The 21,625-nt window shown below is 21.9% G+C and overlaps 1 protein-coding gene across 1 annotated transcript; it reads right to left on the bottom strand.

The window, feature by feature from the left end:
* Positions 1 to 18,747: 18,747 nt before the first annotated feature.
* LOC128957293 (uncharacterized) lies at positions 18,748 to 19,713 on the bottom strand. The gene has a single exon (XM_054303029.1). The coding sequence runs from the start codon at positions 19,711 to 19,713 to the stop codon at positions 18,748 to 18,750; it is 966 nt and encodes a 321-aa protein (XP_054159004.1).
* Positions 19,714 to 21,625: the final 1,912 nt, after the last annotated feature.

Raw genomic sequence — 21,625 nt, 5'->3', positions numbered from 1 at the left:
CGATACTATCGGTACTGAAAAACCAGAAACCCGATAGTCTGTACATTCATTGCGATTGTCGGCAATTACGGGGCGACTATTGGGAACGTATCAATCGAGTGGCCAATGCGACCAATACTACACGGCTTATTGTACGGGAAATTCAACGACCGACTCATATATTTGGCCAACAGTTGAGTCAATCATTTCACAATTATCACGCATCAGATATCGGCCGAATCCAAGTGCTCCGGGAGTTTGGCGGCATTTATCTGGACAGAGATGTCTATGTTGTGAAAAGTTTGGATCCGTATCGCAACTATGAGATGACACTGGACTATGAAATACGTGATTGGGGTTTGAATACTGAATACAAAGTGTTGGGCACACAAACACTGGTAGCCCATAGAAAGGCCCGGTTTTTGAATCTATGGCTAATGTGTTACTGTGATTATCATCCCTGGGACTGGTATTACAATGCGGGCGAATTGCCGACCAAAGAGATATTAGAAAAACGGCCGGATCTGATACACGATGCAAAAGGTCAGTTTGCTGCCGATGGTCGACGTGTTTGTCCACCACTTTACAATCGTTGGCGACCCGATTGGCGTCAAACCTATCATACGGTTCATCTGAATATTAAAGATAATTATGTTGCGCCGGCCGGTTGGTGTCTAGAAGGTCAACGACCGGCGATCTCACGGTTCGATGAAAACAATGTCCGCCAATTGAACACAACATTCGGCGAAATGGCCACAAATGTGTTGGACTATGAAATCTCAGTTAAAAAACAAACAAACAAATGATTGATTGATTATAAACTTACAATTATATTGAAAATATATATATATATAATATTCATTTAAATTTAATGATAATCTTTTTTGAATGTTTTTTTTAAATATATAAATTAGTAACATATAGTCTATTGTAATAATTTATGGTTTAATTAATTAATATATTTTGATAATATATAATAGTTTTTTTATAATATCCGCCGATTGTACACAACATTCGCCGAAATGGCCACAAATGTGTTGGACTATGAAATCTCAGTTAAAAAACAAACAAACAAATGATTGATTGATTATAAACTTACAATTATATTGAATATATATATATATATAATATTCATTTAAATTTAATGATAATCTTTTTTGAATGTTTTTTTTTAAATATATAAATTAGTAACATATAGTCTATTGTAATAATTTATGGTTTAATTAATTAATATATTTTGATAATATATAATAGTTTTTTTTATAATATCCGCCGATTGTACACAACATTCGCCGAAATGGCCACAAATGTGTTGGACTATGAAATCTCAGTTAAAAAACAAACAAACAAATGATTGATTGATTATAAACTTACAATTATATTGAAAATATATATATAATATTCATTTAAATTTAATGATAATCTCTTTTGAATGTTTTTTTAAATATATAAATTAGTAACATATAGTCTATTGTAATAATTTATGGTTTAATTAATTAATATATTTTGTAATATATAATAGTTTTTAATTAGCAGTATAATAATCTTTTTTTATAGGCTATATATAATTTTCATATAAATTTAATTATAATCTCTTTTGAATGATTTTTTTATATATAAGTTATTAACATATAGTCTATTGCAATAATTTATGGTTTAATCAATTAATATATTTTGATAATATATAATAGTTTTTTTTTATAGTTTGATTGAATATTTTTTTTTATAATTATAAAACATTGTTTATAAAAAATAAATTATTACCCATATAGGTATAGACTTTGTATTTTTTAAATAATTTTATTAAATATTAAAAATAACATAAACATTAAATATTAAATTTTATGCAATTATTAATATATATATAAGTAATAAAGTAAATAGTATTTAATTAACAGGGTTAAAATATAAATTTTGTTTTTAATCTATGTAAAAAAAATTTTAATCTATAATTATCTGTACAAAAATAATAATAATTATAATTATTAATCTAAATGATAATCAAAATCAAATGTAATCCAAAATGATTTTATTATTTATTACAACAACAAAAACTGATTTAACATTTTTTTTAAATAAATTTATGTGTAATTCATTTTATAAAACTAATAAATTATTCATAGATATGTTTGAAACAAATTTAATTTTTTTTAAAAATCATTTCTAGTAAATGTTATAATAAAAAATTTATGAAAACAAAATTTATAATTATTATAATCAAATGTTTTACAATAAATAAATAGTAGTTATCTTTATCAACAAACAATCATAAAACAAACTAAAATATCAATAAAATTATTATTTTTTAAAAATATTTGTTTTATATGTAAAATATATCCAAATTGATCTCAAATTATGATTGAACTATTAATTAAATCATTATACAAATCAGTAAATTTAATAATAAATAAATTTAAAAAAAACAAATAATGTTTTATGAAGTTTTTCAAATACTAACAGTACAAACATTTGGAAATAATATTTTTACATTTTTATTATACAGTATTTGACTTTTTTTTGTATATTGAAATGATATTTAAGTATTAATGTTATTAATTTTAGTTATTTATTTTAGTTATTTATTTCAGTTATTTATTTTAGTTACTATTTTTATTATCAAATATTATTGTTATTATACTGTATATTATTGATAATTAATGTCTATATATATTTCTCATTAGTAAAGTTTTAAAATTTTTTTTATTTAACTTTTGATATTATGACTGATAGAAAATGATTTGTTTTTTAATAATAAAATTATTTTGATTTAATCTAAAGTTTTAAAATATTTATATTGAAAAAAATAGGATACAAAAGATTTAATATTTATAGATTTAAATACTGTATCAATAAATAACTAAAAGTAAACAACAGGTGTATTGCTAATAATATTTTACTAATAATATATTATTAAAAACTTTTGGTAATTTTAGATAATATTTTATTGAATTATAAAATTGAAATATAATGCATTCAATAAAAATTAAATTATAATAATGATAATATAAAAAATAAAAATATTTTTTAAAAACAATTGTATTATTATTATAATAGTAAATGTAAATTAATTGTCAAAGATATTGTTTGTTTATGTGAATAAAATAAAAAATTATTATTAAAATGTGTTATAAATATTTCTTGTTATTTATCCAAATTGTTGTCAATTTTGGACAACTATTACGTAAATCATTGAACAAATCAGTAAAATTCAGACAATTAGTCAAAAAACTTATCATTAATGTACGTAAATATTTGATTTTTGTTAAACAATTTAATAAATCATTGATCGTCTGACAACACGTGTGATCATAGAAACAAAAGTTTATAAAACAAACATTTGGTATGAATTTCATTGGATTTTCTAGAAAATCATTACTTAAATACCAATAGTTATAGAAAATCAATGATAGATGAGTTAGTTTTGTTAAACTGATCACTGAATTAATAGATATATCAAATTTGTTGTTAATTTTATAGGTTTCTGAATTAATGATTAGATTTCCGCAAAATAATAGTCGCTTTAATTGTGGAAAATGTTTGCAAATAGTTTCCAATGTTTTGTTAATATCTTTAGTCAATCGATACATTAATTGTAGTTCAAGTCGTTTAAGTTTTCGACAATTATTAGTTAAACCAATTGCTATCAAATCTGATATAAAACTAGTATTAATAAAACCATCGAAAACTGAATAGATATTCAAATGTATTAATTGAGTCAATTGTTTCACTGATGACAATATGTTTTCATTAAATAATTGTTTTTCACAAATATTAATATCAATGAACTGAATATTACTGTTTGAATAAATTTTGCAAAACTTTTCGAAAATTTCAATGTTTACCAAATATATGCAAAAAGTTATTTTTCGTAGTTTCGGAAACAATACTTGATTACTATTATTATTATTATTAATGGTATTATCATTGTTGTTGTTGTTGAAGAGCACAGTTAGGCTATCGATTGGATTATCATAACTTCTATTGAATATAATCTCCGATAAGTTCAGACATTTCCTGATCTGATCGCCGATCTGTTGGTCGACTCTATGGATGGAAATTGATTTCAATTTGTGGCCATATTTTTCTAGTAATTTCAATGCAATAGTACTGTCATTATTGATCGTCAGATTAATTGATTGGATATTTAGATCATATTTTATCAACAATTCATAGATTTTATTGTTAGTGAATGAGTTGTTGATATCAATTGGTGTTTCGATTAATTTTATCAATAATTTTTTATAATTTTTATTATATTTCCTATTGTTTTCAATACAGATATTTTGTTGTTTAAACACTAATCGTTTCCATTGTCGGGAAACACACTCTAAGCAAAAACGGTCACTAAATGGTAGATAACTGAGTAATAGTCGACACAAATCATCACCAAATCGGTCCAAACTATCTCTAAGATGACTGTCCTGTCCGTCGTCTCTATCCATCTCTTCTGATGTCTCTTTAGTACAACTGTTTTGAAGACAAATATTTTTATTTAAAATAAACTGAAAACACTTTTTGTTTGTTTGTTTGTTTATAACTTTAATAATGTATATCAAAAATAAAGTTTTCAATACTAATTCAATTACAAATTTTTTGTTCATATCATATAAAATATTTCACTTTTATATATTGAAAAAATAGGATACAACTGATTAAATATGATATTTATAAGTATTAATGTTATTAATAATAATAACTCAAATGCAAAACTACAGGTGCATTGTTATATACTTGTTTTTGTAGATAATATTTAAAACTTATTTCACTAAATAAACTTAATTATAAACATAAATAAATTTTCTATAATATACTGTATAAATATCTAAATATTCAACTATTCAAATAATATTTTAAAATTATAAACTTTATATTAATAAGCCTTAGTAACAAATAATAATAATAATATTTTATTAATTTATTCAGTAATATATAAAAATTTATAAATTTCTGTATTTATACAATATTATGTACTACTGTATAATATAACAACAAAAAAATTAAATAATGTATATCTAGTTATTAATTTTTTTAAGGACACAATTACTAATGTGTATTAAAGTTTTTGTCATTTAATTAAACATAAAGATATAATTAATCATAATTTTTAAGAAACATTTTTTTTCGCATCGCATCTAAAGTTAATAATAAACAAAAAGTTATTATTTTAATTTTTTTTTTAAAAACTCAGTTTATCAATGTGATTGAATAAATTATTATATTATATATTTTTAAAAAAATAATAATTATATTTAAGAAAAACTAAATTTTTCTAAATAAACTAATTATTATTATTAAGCAAATAAATTTTTTATTTAAATATTCAATTTTTGAAAAATTAATATTTAAAATTCAACACTACATACTAATAAGCCTTTAGTAAAAAAAAAATATTATATATACAATAATAATAATAATAATAAAATTTTATTAATTTTTTTTCAGTAATATACATATAAAAATTTATTGTCGTATCTGTATTTATACAATATTTAGTAATACTGTATAATATTATATAAAAAAATTAAATATTGTATTTTCTAGTTATTAATTTTTTTATGGACACAATTTCTATTATTTGTAGAAATTTTTTTTATTATTATTTAATTATACATTAGATATATTTAATAGTTTTTTTTATTAATAAACATTTTTCTTTACGCATCGCAACTAAATTTAATAAACAAAACTTAATATATGTTTTATGAAATTATAATACATATGTTTTTTAAAAAAAAAGAAATAAAACTATTAATAAATATTTTAAGTCGCAATTAATTTTTTAATTACTTAATATTGAATAATTAGTTATTTTTTTGCTAAAAATAATCATTGGTTAGTAAAAAAAATATAACTTAAAATAATTAATAACTAGTATTTAGTGAAAGTTTACAGTGAATAACAACACTGACAGTAATAAGACAGAGACTGATCTAAAAAAAAAGCTAATAAAACAAAAACAAAATGTCTAAATATTGTTTAACTGCTATCGCATTGTTTGGTAATAATAATAATAATAATAATACCTATTATATATTAATTATATCAATATAAATTTGTCTAATATATATATACAGTTTATACAACTTAAAAGTTAAAATTTTAGTAATAATATGTAATAGTATACTAAGTTACCTTGCTTAGCGTAAAGTTAACTGTATACGATATAATACAAATTTAAACTTTTAATTGGCATTATCTGTATATACCGTATATATATATATGATTTTATTTGATTAAAAAAATATATTAAAATAATAATTTTGATTATTATTTTATTTTTAAAAATTTTATATATTAAATAACTTTCAAATTTTTTTTTATCATTTAATATATATATATATCTAGTAATTCTAACAACAATTATGTACAGTATTAGCTGTTATGATAAAACTAAATATTATAGGAATCCATATACTGGTCAATTAGAAACTGTAGTCGAAAGGACATTTGAATCATTTAGAGAGTTAGCTAAACCTAAAGATCCGGGTAATAATTATGGTAAAGATGATGGTGATGATAATGCTAATGGTGATAGTAATGGTAATGGTAATGGTGATGGTAATGCTAATGGTGATAGTAATGGTAATGGTAATGGTGATGGTAATGCTAATGCTAATGGTAATGGTAATGGTAATGGTGATTAATTATTTTTGAAAAAAAATCAACATCAACAAATAACTAATACTATCTATCAATAGTTTGATTTTGTAATATTTTTTGTTTTGTTTTTGTTTAGTTTTTGTAATAATAATTTTGTGAAATATTTATTATTAAAAAATTTTTATGGAAAGATAATTTTTTTTTAAATATTTATTTATAATCATTTTGTTTGTATTCTAAAAAAATTGTAAAATAAACTAAACTAAATGTTAAAAAAATATTAAATTTTACTTAATAATTTTTTGTTGTTGTTAATAATATTTAATAATTAATATCAAAATGGCGATTATATCGTATAGTATTTTATTATAATTAATTAAAAAACCTATAAATAAATCTAATTCATATACAATATGTGTTTTAATTTTAAAAAAAAATCAGTTGTAGTAAAATTAAAATAAAAAGTTTATAAAATAAATTAAATTATTAAGTATTTCTAAAAATAACAAAAAAATAGTTTAATTAAAATATGTCGTCTCTATCCATGTTTTATATCTTGTATGTACTGTATGTCTGACTTTAATAATATATTTTATATGTAAATAATGTTTTCAATACTAAATCAAATATTTGAAAATATTATTTATCATTTTTATATACATTATTTCAATTTTATATTTTAAAAAAGGATACAATATATTAAAAATGATATTTAAATACTATTATTATTAATAATAACTCAAATACTTATGCATTGCTTTTCAATTGTAATGTACAGTAATTTTTGAATTATTATATTTTTGAATTAAATTATTTATTATAGATTCTATATTATTATCAAATATAAATTTAAAACAAATTATTGTTTTTACAGTATTTTTATTATTTATAAAAAAAAATATTTTTGAAATGAAATGACAATAAATTATTTTTTATAAATTTCATAATTTTATTTAAATTACAATTAAAAATTAGTTTTATTTACTCTATTTATATGTACATTATATAAGTCAAATCATACATTGTTATAATACTAATTTATATATTAATATTACAGTATATTTTTATAATACAATACTAATGTTTTATACAATAATTATGATATTATTAATAGAATTTAATTATAATATTTTAATTGATTTATAATTATATAATTAAATGATTTATCAAATGATAACAATTTTTTTGTCGATTAAATATATTATATAACATAAAATAATTTAATTAAATATATTATATAACATAAAATAATTTAATTAAATATATTATATAACATAAAATAATTTAATTAAATATATTATATAACATAAAATAATTTAATTAAATATATTATATAACATAAAATAATTTAATTAAATATATTAGTATTTTAAGTAAATATTTTGACAATTAAATAAAATATAGAAAATATGGCCAACCCCAACCACATACCCATTAGACCCCCTAAATTACACAGAAACTCAATCCAAGTCATTTTGGGGCTGTGCTCTACTGATTGATCTAAATGGGCTGAGTGTTGGATATGGGCGGTAACCAAGCTATCCCATCGATTATAAGTTTTATTAACTGTAGATTTAATTTTAATTTTGTCCAATAAATTCATAACATAGTGGTTCTCATAGCACGGATGGGTACACTCTTTATTGCACATATTTTGATAATGTAATAAATGTTTATTATATGATAGTATACATGTGGACACATTATTATAGGCCATATATTCAGGTATTAGTCCCTCATTCCATGGGATACACTTTTTATACTTGATATTAGCAATAGGGTTACTGTCATAATGACAGGTATTAGTGTTATCAAAATATTGTTGAAAACATCTGTATCGGCACTCAGATCGCGTACGCGTACGCTGATGAGGTTGAACCAGCTTTTTGTTACCCCAACGGATCATACTATGACTGGAATTGTATATATCATACTCAGTACAGTTGGTATCCCAAGTGGGCGGCAATCGTTTGATTTTGATGGTCGAATAACCGATCAGATAGTCATTATGGATTTCAATGGGAAATATATTATCGCTAAATAAATCGTAAGGAGTGTTGTTAGAGGAATGCATTATTAGATACGGTTTCCACGTGTCATACAGTGTGGTTGGAAACCATGATTTATTATGTTTGAGCCTAAAATATATAAGATCTAAATTACTTTTATTTTGTCGATAACGGGGATTAATTTCACTAAAATATGTAAAGCATTTTCTAGGATAATCAAACCATGTAAACGACACAATTGGTTGGAAATCACTTATATCTGTTAAATTGTTTTCAATGAGTTTAATCAATATCGATAAATATTTATTACTAATTTTATTATTATTACTATAATTTGAATGGGTTTTGACTAGATGTGGCACAGTTAGGTTACTTTTATACAAATCACTTAGTGGTAAACGTTTATCAATATAATATTTGACAAATTGTTTATAAATTGTCTCTAAATTATTAATCAATGTTATATTATCGTAATCACTATCAACGACACTATCAATTAGTTTCTTATAGTTTGAATATTTGTCCCGTAATTCCGGGAAACGATCGGCCAAACTATCCATACGTAAAGCATACGGAAAACATAGTGTAAATGCCGGCAGGGATTCATTGGTCAATAGTGTATAATTTGTTGAAACTATTGTTTTGCCGCTCATATACTCATCAAAGAGCAGAGAGGACTGGTAGGCAAACAGTAGACCGCAGACAACAAACACTAAAAATTTTATAATTATTCGGCGCTTTTGTCTGTCAGTCATTTTCAACCAGATTTTCATTAACTTATTCATTGTTTATAATAAACTTATTTAAAACTTGTAATAAAAAATTTACAACAAATTTTTAGTAAACGAATGATATACTAATTGTATTTATATATTGCAATGCATTTAATATTTATATACTTTATATCATAATTTATTTTTTTTAATCATACATATAATATAATCTAATATTCTGTATGAATAAACAATAATTATTTAATAATAATACGATATATTTGTTGTTTAATAAAAAAAGATTTTTTATTAAAAAATTGTTAAACAAATTTTTTGGTTAATTTCAATAAATACATTTGCATTTGCAATGTTTATTGAATAAATATATTTTACACAAGAAATTGTTATAATTTTTTTTAAATTTGATTTTTTATTAAAAAAATTTGTTTAACTGTCATATTTTCTATCATTTATTGTATTAATGATTGATTGACATAATATTATATTTGGTTCACCTGTTATAACTAAAAGTACCGGGTACCTATTATTATAATTTATTTATTTCTTGCTGTATCAATATATGATTGAATAAATTATTTTATTATATTTAAAAAAAATTATATTTAAAACTTAATTTCACTAAATAAACTAATTATTACAAAATATAAATTTTCTATTATAAAAAAATATTATCTAAATATATTCAACTGATCAATTAATGTTTAAAATTATAAACTACATAATAATAAGCCTTAGTAACAAATAATAATAATAATAATATTTTATTAATTTATTTAGTAATATGTATAATATATATAAAAATTATTGTATCTGTATTTAAACAATATTCAGTAATACTGTATAATTTTATATTAAAAAAATTAAATAATGTATTTCTAGTTATTAATTTTTTAAGGACACAATTACTTTAATTTGTAGTAAATTTTTTATCATTTAATTATACATTAGATATATTTAATAGTATTTTAAAGAAACATTTTTCTTTACGCATCGCAACTAAATTTAATAAACAAAACTTAATATATGTTTTATAAAAGTAAAAAACAAAATATAATACACATGTTTTTGTATTTTTTTTAAAAAATAAAACTAATAATAAATATTTTAAGTCACAATTAATTTTTAATTAATTAATATTGAATTAATTAGTTTTTTTGCTAAAAATAATCATTGGTTAGTAAAAATATAACTTAAAATATTTAATAATAATTAGTATTTAGTGAAAGTTTACAGTGAATAACAACACTGACAGTAATAAGACAGAAACTGATCTAAAAAAAAGCAAACAAAAATAAGACAAAATAAGACAAAAAATGTCTAAATATTGTTTAATTGCTATCGTATTGTTTGGTAATTATAATAATACCTGTTATATATATGATTTTATTTGATTAAAAAAATATTAAAATTAATAAATTATTATTTTATTTAAAAAAAATTATATTTAAATAAATTTAACATTTTTTCTTCATTTAATATATATTTATAGTAATTCTAACAACAATTATGTATAGTATTAGCTGTTATGATAGAAATAAATATATTATTAATCTAAGGACTGGGGAATTAATGCCTATACCTGGAATTGGTGGTAATGGTAATGATAATGGTGATGGTAATGGCAATGGTAATGGTAATGGTGATGGTAATGGCAATGGTAATGGTAATGGTAATGCTAATGCTAATGGTGATAGTAATGCTAATGCTAATGGTGATTAATTATTTTTGAAACAACAATCAACAACAAATAACTAATACTATCTATCAATAGCTTGATTTTGTAATATTTTTTTTTGTTTTGTTTTTGTTTAGTTTTTGTAATAATAATTTTGTTAATATTTATTAATAAAAATTTTATGGAAAGATAATTTTTTTTTAAAAAAATATTTACTGATAATTATTTTATTTGTATTCAAAAAAAAATAAAATAAACTAAACTAAACTAAATATCAAAAATAATAAATTAATATTTTAGTTAATAATTTTTTTTGTTGTTAGTTAAATTTAATAATTAACATCAAAATGGCGATGATATCGTATAGTATTTTATTATAATTAAAAAATAAAACTATAAATAAATCTTATTCATATACAATATGTGTTTTAATAAAAAAAATATAGTTGTACTAAAAATTTATTTGTTTAAAAATATTTCTAATTATTTATTAAATAATTAATTAAAATGTTTTACAATAAAGAAAACTTCAAAAAAAAGTTTAGAAAACTAAATACAAGATTTCTATCAACAAAATAAATTTAATTTAATTAAAACATTATAAATATTTTTTTTACCACTTATGAAAATTATTGTAATTTTAGTACAACTATTGATTAGATGAAAAAACATTAGATAAATCATTTGATTGCAAACCATTTAACCAAAAAAATATATCAATTGATCGCAAATTTTTTACTTTTGCTAAACAATCCAACAATTGGTCGATGATATCAATGCCGCGAAAGTGTATATAATTAACATTTTGTATGCATTTAATAGGATTTTCAAGAAAATTTGGACTCAAATGTCAACGACAACTGGTTATCAATGATAGCATTATTTTTATATTTAAGTTATTTATAGTTAAATAATTAAAGTAAATGATTTATCAATTGATAACAATTTGTTTCTATTAAATATATGATATAATGTAATATAAGATAATATAATTACAGCAAATTTGAAGCAAACAAATGCTAAACTAATTGTATTTATATATTGCTATGAATTTAATATTTATATACTTTATATCATAATTTTATACAATCATATATATATATATATATATATATAAAATATTCTGTATGAATAAACAATAATTATTTAATAATAATAATACGATATATTTATTCAGTTTATTTATTATTCACTTTATTAATTTATGCAACATTTTATTGAAAAGTTTTTTTTAAATTATTAAATAAATTTTTTAGTTAATTTCAATAAATACATTTTCATTTGCAATGTTTATTGAATAAATATTTTTTACACAAGAAATTGTTATAATTTTTTAAAATTTGATTTTTTATAAAAAAAAATTTTGTATTAAACTGTCATATTTTCTATCATTTATTGTATTAATGATTGACATAATAGTATATTTGGTTCACCTGTTATAACTAAAAGTACCGGGTACCTATTATTATTATTATTTATTTATTTTGCTGTATACAAATGTGATTGAATAAATTAATATATTATATTTTTTTTTTAAAATTATATTTAAAACTAAATTTCACTAAATAAACTAATTATTACACAAATAAAATTTTCTATTATAATAATATTATCTAAATATTCAACTGATTTAATGCAATATTTAAAATTGTAAACTACATTGTAATTGAGATTTAGTAACAAAAATATTATACAATAATAATAAAGATATTTTATTAATTTATTCAGTTATATATATATATAAATTTATTGTATGTGTATTCATAAAATATATTATAAAATTAAATAATATATTTCTAATTACTGTATTAATAATTCATAATAATTTTAAAAACATAATTACTATTTTGTATTAAATTTTTGTTATTTAATTAAACATTAGATATAATTAATCATAATTTTTAAGAAACATTTTTTTCGCATCGCATCTAAAGTTAATAAACACAAAAAGTTATTATTTTAATTAAAAATAAACATAATATTTAGTATTATAAATTGAAAAATATCTATTTTTTATTTGTATTCTAATAATATAATAAATATTTTAAATACTAAATTGATATTTTATTTAATTTTTTTTTGTGATTAACATTACAAACATAAACATAATAAATTGCTATGTTATCATATATAGTATTTTATAAGCTATTTATTTATTGTTTTATTAGTGTTGTTATTAGCATTTTATTATAATTAATAAACTATAAATAAATCTTATTCATATACAGTATATGTTTTTAGAAAAATATATAATACAATTGTACTAAATTTAAAATAAAAAGTTTATAAATAAAATTAAATACAAAAAAACATAAATAATTAGTTAAAATGTTTTACAATAAAGAAAACTTCAAAAAAAGTTTAGATAACTAAATACAATATTTCTATAAAGAAAAAAAAATAATTTAATTAAAACATTATAAATATTTTTTGCCACTTATCAAAAGTGTTGTAATTTTAGGACAACTATTGATTAGATGGGAAACATTTGATAAATTATTTGATTGCAAACCATTTAACCAAAAAGATATATCAATTGATCGCAAATTTTTTACTTTTGCTAAACAATCCAACAATTCGTCGGTGATATCAATACCACGAAAGAGTATATAATTAACATTTTGTATGAATTTCATAGGATTTTCAAGAAAATCTTGACTTAAATGCCAACGACAACTGCATATCAATGATAGATGAGTTAGTTTTGATAACCGATTCAATGATCGGACAGATAATTCAAATTTGTTGTTTAATTTTTTACTACTGTTTGGACACTGAGATAGGTTTGTATGAAATAACAATCGTTTTAATTGTGGAAAATGTTTGCAAACAGTTTCAAGTGTTTCGTTAAGATCTTTAGCCAATTTAAATGATAATTGAAGTTCAAGACGTTTAAGTTGACGACAATTATTGGTACCAATTGTTGCCAAATCGGGTATAAAAGTTGTATTAATAAAACTATTGAAATATGAATTAATAGTCAATTGTTTTAATTGTTTGATTTGTGACACTGATATCAATAGAGATTTATCTAATAAATTGTTGTCACAAAAGTTAATATCAATTACGGAAATATTTTTGCCTTAAGTATTGCAAAACCGTTTGAAACTTTCAATGTTTGCCGAATACATTAGAAAACTTAGTTTTCGTAGTTTCGGAAATAATATTTCATTATTATTGTTATTATTATTATTACTACTAATATTATTGTCGTCATTGAAGAGCACCTGTAGTGTATCGACTGTCGGTGTAAAACAGTTTCTGAATATAATCTCCGATAAGTTCAGACATTTCTTGAGCTGAACGGCAATCTGTTTGTCGATTCTGTATAAAGCTATTGATTGTAATTTTTGGCCATATTTTTCAAGCAATTGTACAACAATTGAATTGTCAGTACTGGGCGTCAATTTAATTGATCGGATATTTAGATCATATTTTAGCCACAATTCATACTTGATTTTTACTAATCTCTGATTAAACGGTGTTTCCGTTAATTTTTTCATTAATTTTTCATAATTTTTAACACAAAATCTATTTTCTTCGGTAAATATATTTTTCTGAAACACCAATCGATGCCATTGTCGGGACACACACTCTAAGCGAAAGCGGTCATCAATCGGTAGATAACTGACTACTAGTCCACACAAATCATCGCCAAATCGGTCGCCAAAACTATCTCTACTCTGACGACGACTGTCCGGTCCGTCGTCTCTATCCATCTCTTGTAGCAAAAAACAAAGTCTTCAATCAAAATATTTTTTAAATATTTTTTTAATAAATTATTTTTTTTTAAATAATTAATTTTACGAAAATCAGTTATAAATTATATGTATTCAAACTTTAAACTAAACTTATAGTAATGTTTTTGTTAATAATAATAATAAATGTTTTTGTTATTTACTCAAAACCTGTTTAAAGTACTGTAATTTCAGCAATTTATATATCGTTTACATATTTTAAAGGATATATAAGGGATTAAAATGATATTTTTAACATAAGATTAAAACAATGATAACAACTACAGTATAATACAGTATTAATGTTAATAAATAGTCTAATTTTTTTGTGATAAATTTATTGTTATTTTACTGGAAATATTCAATTATTGTTGTTTTAAAAAAATTTTATTATTATTCTGTAATTTATTTGTTTATAAGTTATAAATTATAACTAATATTTGCTAATATTTTTATATGAAATAAAACTTTTATTAGCAAAAAAATATATCATTTTTAATTATTAAGTTTAATTTCAATAACTAACAAATTGTTAATAATTAAGATTTTAATTTTTTTTTAAAAATCATTCTCTGAATTTTTTTTTAAATTTTTAAATATATATTTTGTTGATATCATATGATTAAACACAATACCAAAAATTTTTTTATTACATTTATGAAAACTATCTGTAATTATCAAAATATAATATAACACTTAAAAAAAATTAATTTCAAATGATTTTAAATTGATATTAATATTTTGTGATAAACTAATTATATTTTTGTTTTGTTTTGTTTTCTAATTATAAAATATTATAAGTCATTATCTACTGAAAATTAATTAATTAATTATTATTATTATATATTTATTATAATAAATTAAATAAAAATGATAAAATAAAAATATTATTTTACAGTATAAGTTTAAACTACAAATTACAGTCAATATATTAGAAATATTATAAATTGTATAATCATATACAGTATATATATATATTATAAATAATTATTATAAACTAACTATTTTTGTTATTTTAATTAAAATTATATTTAAAAAAGTTATTTAGGAATTAATAAATTTATAATAAATACAGTATAACACTATATATATATATATATATATATATATACAGTATATATGAATAGTTTATTAGCAGAAAATGTGAGACAATAGGAATTGAAAGCATTGTTTGTATTAAAATAAACTATTGGATTATATTCTAAACCAAAACAATAATATACGCACCACAACACACACACACACACACACATAGATATATCATATATCATAGATTACACTTAATATATATATACATATAAATAAAATAGTGTGTATAGTAACTATGTTAACATATAGTCTATGCTTTGTAAAAACTCCACCCACCCCACCCCACACCCCCTAAGCATTAAACACTAATATTGCGCCCGCTTTATACATACACTACTGTATGTTTGTAGTGGACGTCTATTTTAATGTTTTGGTTTTGAATATAATCGAACAGTTTTTATTAAATATTAAAAAAACAGTTTAATATAAAATAGAATTCAATGAATACTTGTATTTCAATCAATCAATTGATTAGTGTTTTCCATAGTTTTCATAACAAAAACACATAAAAAACAAAACAAAATATTTATTAATTGTTTTGTGTTTTCAATTCATTACTAAATAATAATATTATTATTAAAATCACTAATTGTTTAATCAATTTGTTAGTTAAAAAAAACACTAATTATTAATACATTTGGTTTGCCATTGATTTTCTTCACTAATAATAATAATTATTATTATTGTCTTTCAGTTTTTGTTGGCATCAAATCAAGCGATGAGTTTGTCGTCATCGATGGCAAAGAAGATAAGCTTAAGAAGTGAATCGTCGAGAAGACAATCGTTTGATCGTTTTGGCGATGATTTATGTCAACAGTTGTTGTCTTATCTGAGATTAGGAGATAAGTTAAGACTTGAATCCGTATCAAAACAATGGCAACGATTGGTATTTGAAAGCCATAACTATATTAATTATAACGAATTATTTGATTATATTTACGACTATAAAGTAATTAAAGAAAACAAAAACAAATACAATAAAAATCTGGAAAAGATTATGAAGAAGTTAGTCAACAAACCATTCAGTGCCACAATCAGTACATCCGATACTAAAACAATCAATTCGTGGCTAAAATATAATTTCGAGAAATCAAACATTGATTTACTGATCAGTTATACGAGTCAAAGCAAAACATTAAAACAATTGTTTGCAAAATATGGGAATCAATTGAAAAAGATTACAATCTTCAGAGTCGACAAATTGGTTAGCAATGAACTGAAAAAGTGCCACAACTTAACCGACATTAAGTTTGAAGACATTTCATCGACAGTTCATTCGTTATCACTACTATTCAATGATATCAATAGCACTGAAGTATTGTTTCCTAAATTACGGAAAATAAGTTTTCCATTTAATTTTGCAAACAATGAATTGGTTAACCAAAGTATTGTAAAGTTTACCAAAATTTATGGCCAAATGATTTCAGTAATCAATGTATTTGTTATGCGTACAGACTATCGACCAGTTTTGACACAAATTGCACAACAAATGTCACAATTAAAACAATTAAGATTTAGTTTAACCGGAAGTTATATTGATTTCACAAACGATTATTTAGTCAAAATTGGTACCAATTGTCAGCTAATTAAACGACTTGAACTATCCGTAGATTATCAATCGGTTCAAGTGTTTAACAAAACATTGGAAATTGTTGGCAAAAATTTTCAACAATTAAAATGGTTAGCAATTCATCCAAACTTTAGTTACACAGAAGTAAATGCCGACGACATCGATGCCAATGGATTTGAAATATCAAGCAATTCATTGACTAATCTGACAAAACTAACACATCTATCGTTGCAAACAAACAGTCGCTGGAATTTTAGTCCGGATTTTATGGATAATCCAATGAATTTCATACCAAATGTTTATTATCTACACTTTCGGGGCATTAATCTGACCGACCAGTTGGTGGACTGTTTGGCAAAACTAAAATATTTGCAGATATTAAGGATGCCATACATGGATATCAAACAAGAATTTAGTAAAGTAATAGCTATCGAACAATCGATTACTAGAAAACTAATCGATAATTGTCCTAAAATTAGGACAGTTTGGATAAATAATAGGATTAGTAATAAAATTTTTGTTAGTCATATGTATTAGTACTGTATATGTAGTAGAGTTAGAAAACAAAAAACAATTTAAACCGGTATTAATCCAATACTAAAATTTTAAACACAATTTATACGCATTTTTTAAAGATTTTTGTTTTGTTTTCAATTTTTCATTTTATTGGTTTTGATTTATAAAAAAAACAAACATTTATGTAACACTAATGAGTTTGCTTTTATTATTTTAAATAAGTTTTATAATATTTTACTAATTTGTTATTATTAACTGTAAGATTGATTGTTTTGTTTTGTCAATAGTTTGTCAAAAAAAATTTTTTTTGTACATTAGATATATTTTGTACCAATGGTTTGCAAATTTTCACGAAACTAATTGAAAATTGTCTGAAAATTATTTGATTTTTTTGTTTGGTTGTTGAGAAATAACAAACAAACAAATATCAGATAATATAAGATATTATTATTATTATTTTATCGATAATTTGAAACTTGTTTTTAACTTTTTATTATTTTTTTTATATATCTGATAATTTGTTAATTTTTAACTTTTAGTATTATTATTTTTTAACTTTTATTATTATTATTTTTTCTCAATTGACTTAATTTTCTTTTTAAACATACATTTAGAATAATTTTTTTTTGATTTGAATATTATTTTTAAAAAAATAAATAAAAACTAATGTAATATACAGTCTATAAAACTGTTGTAATAAAACAAAAAATTTCTAAATTGATTTTTTTTGGTACAAATTATTAATTATTTAATAATGAATTGACATTAAAAAAAATTTATTATTTTTTTGCTACAATTGTAAAATATTAATTGATTTTTTTTATAAATAAAAAACAAATTATTTAATTGATAACTCATAGTCCAGTACATCGGTGGCCATTTCGCCGAATGTTGTCCTCAATTGCCGTACATTTTGTTCGTCAAACTTAGATATTGGCGGTCGGCTACCATTGAGACACCAGCCAAGCGGCGACAGATAATTGTCTTTAATATTCAGATGAACCGTATAATAGATTTGACGCCAATCGGGTCGTAAGCGATGATACAGTTGCGGACATACTCGCGGACCGTCGCCGCCAAACTTGCCGTTTGCATCCTGAATCAGATCCGGCCGTTTCACTAATATCTCTTTAGTAGGCATTTCGCCCGCATTGTAATACCATTCCCAGGGATGATAATCACAGTAACACATTAGCCATAGTCTCAAAAAACGGGCCTTTCTATGGCCGACCATTGTCTGTGTGGCCATTACTTTGTGTTCGGTTGGCAAACCAAAGTCCCAGATTTCATAGTCCAGTGTCAGCTCGTAGTTGCGATACGGATCCAAACTGTTCACAACATAGACATCTCTGTCCAGATAAATGCCGCCAAACTCACGGAGCACTTGGAGTCGGCCGATATCTGATGCATGAAAATTGTGAAATATTAGACTCAACTGTTGGCCAAATATATGAGTCGGTCGTTGAATTTGTCGTACAATAAGCCGTGTAGTATTGGTCGCATTGGCCACTCGATTGATACGTTGCCAATAGTCACCCCGTAATTCATGACAATCGCAATGAATGTATAGACTATCGGGTTTCTGGTTTTTCAGTACCGATAATATCGACAAAAAGTGTACATAATTTATATAATGTGTTTTAAACAGTATATAGTGAACAATATTTGGCACTAAATATCCATCAGTTGATTGGCCATCAAATGCCGGCACACTTGTCGACCAATTGTGTCGATCAATGCATAGATGTTTTGGATAATATTGTCTATTGTTTTGGATGATATCCTCAATATTTTGTGTCCGCATAACTAATATAATGTAAATATTTATAAAAATTACTAAAACACTAAATAAAATACTAAATTTATATTTATTAATAAACATTTTTAGATTATATATAAATTATATACAAGACTATTAATTATTATTTTATTATTAATTATTTAATTAGCAGTATATATATATGTTTTATATATAAATATACAATGAATTAAACAGTTAGTAAAATATATTAAAATTGACATAAATTTGTTAAATCACTTTTTGTTTTAAAAATAAATGCTAAATCATAACTGTAATAATAATAATCATTAATTTTAATCAATTATTTAACTACACATGTGATCATAATTTTTTAAAAATATAATTATAAAATGTATTTTTTTTAATTAAATTAATTTAGTTTCAACTAAATCTATGATATATCCAATATTTTATATATAAGTTTACAATCATCTTTGTTATCAATATCCTCTATCTATTGTTTTCTTTTAGTTATCTTTTTAATATTTAATTTTTAATAAATAATATTTTAAATAACAGTAATATTGTAATTTATAACAATTTATATCATATAATATATTTTTTTTAAATTAGTTTAAAATGTACTTAAATTTTATATTGAAATACAGTATAAATTTGTGTATGAATTATGATTGACTTATATATAAAACATAATTAATAATTTAATGTGATTTATAATAATAACATATAATGAGTACAATAAGAAAAATATTAAATATATATTTTTTTTATACAGTATTGAAACATTTTTTAATTACTTTTAATTAATAATAATAATAATTTTTTTTAGGATTATTATAAATAAATAAATTTTATTTTTATATTGAAATATATCAGGTGTCAGTTAACTGTATTATAATCAATGCAAAACTATTGGTCAGTAAAAAAATTAATTTATATATTATCTGATCAATACTTTTGCACCAAACAAAACACAGTTTAGGAGGTACGGCACTTAAAACAACAACAAAAAAACATCCCGGCCCATAAAATAGACAGTCCCGATAAATAGATAGATAGATAGGCCATACCTATTATATTATACATAAAGTTATACATCAATATTAACGATTCATATTATTAATAGAAAATTAAAATTTTATATTATTATTAAATTAATATATATATATATATATATATATATATATATATATATATATTATATATATTATAAATATTGACCTATTTTTTTGGTTACATCGATGGCAACTATGCAGAGATGATAGGGTCTCCATTGGCCCAAAACAAACGGTATATATTATATATAACAAATAATCGGTGCACCGGTAGGTCCAGCAATGGGTACTACCAGCAGTTAAACCCGATATCTACCCGATTATTGTGTAAATTATTTAACAAATTTTTCAATTATTGATTCAATTTCTACGACTAGTTCCGGCAAAATGTTGGTCTCAGTTGTCTAGATATCAGCTCAACAGTAAAAAACAATACATTTGTAATAAACCATTTCCCAGACAATAGGAGTGGTTTCGGGACAATCAATGTAACCAATGTTTTCAAATAGTTTAGCGCAATATCCCAGTTGTCCACACATTAGCATACGGATGTCATTCTTCGAGTTAACAGTCCCCCTCCTCCCCACCCACCATACGATTAAACACCCATAACCACCCACACCCCACCCTCGTTAAACATATCAGTTTGGGACGGGAGGAGAGGGGGGGGGTTGCCATCCATTTCGCATTCTTAATTTTCATACTAATCTCTATCGAAAACTAAATGTTTTTAATAAAACCAAAATCTGATGCAACTTTTCTGACCAATAGTTTTGCATCGAACAACACCTTTGGGCACAGTTAGGTGCGGCGCCACCAAAAAAAAAATGACAGTCCGATAGGTATACCTATTGGTCTCATAACAGATATATATATATATAATTTTTAATGTATTATAT

Source organism: Oppia nitens, unplaced genomic scaffold, assembly GCF_028296485.1.
Source record: "Oppia nitens isolate AA-2021 unplaced genomic scaffold, nextdenovo-longstitch-racon4-pilon3 scaffold3_pilon_pilon_pilon, whole genome shotgun sequence".
Lineage (NCBI taxonomy): Eukaryota > Metazoa > Arthropoda > Arachnida > Sarcoptiformes > Oppiidae > Oppia > Oppia nitens.
This window is presented reverse-complemented; position numbering and strand designations above follow the sequence as displayed.

Coding starts and splice junctions, on each gene's coding strand:
- LOC128957293 (XM_054303029.1), bottom strand. CDS start 19,713: ATGCGGACACAAAATATTGAGGATATCATCCAAAACAATAGACAATAT.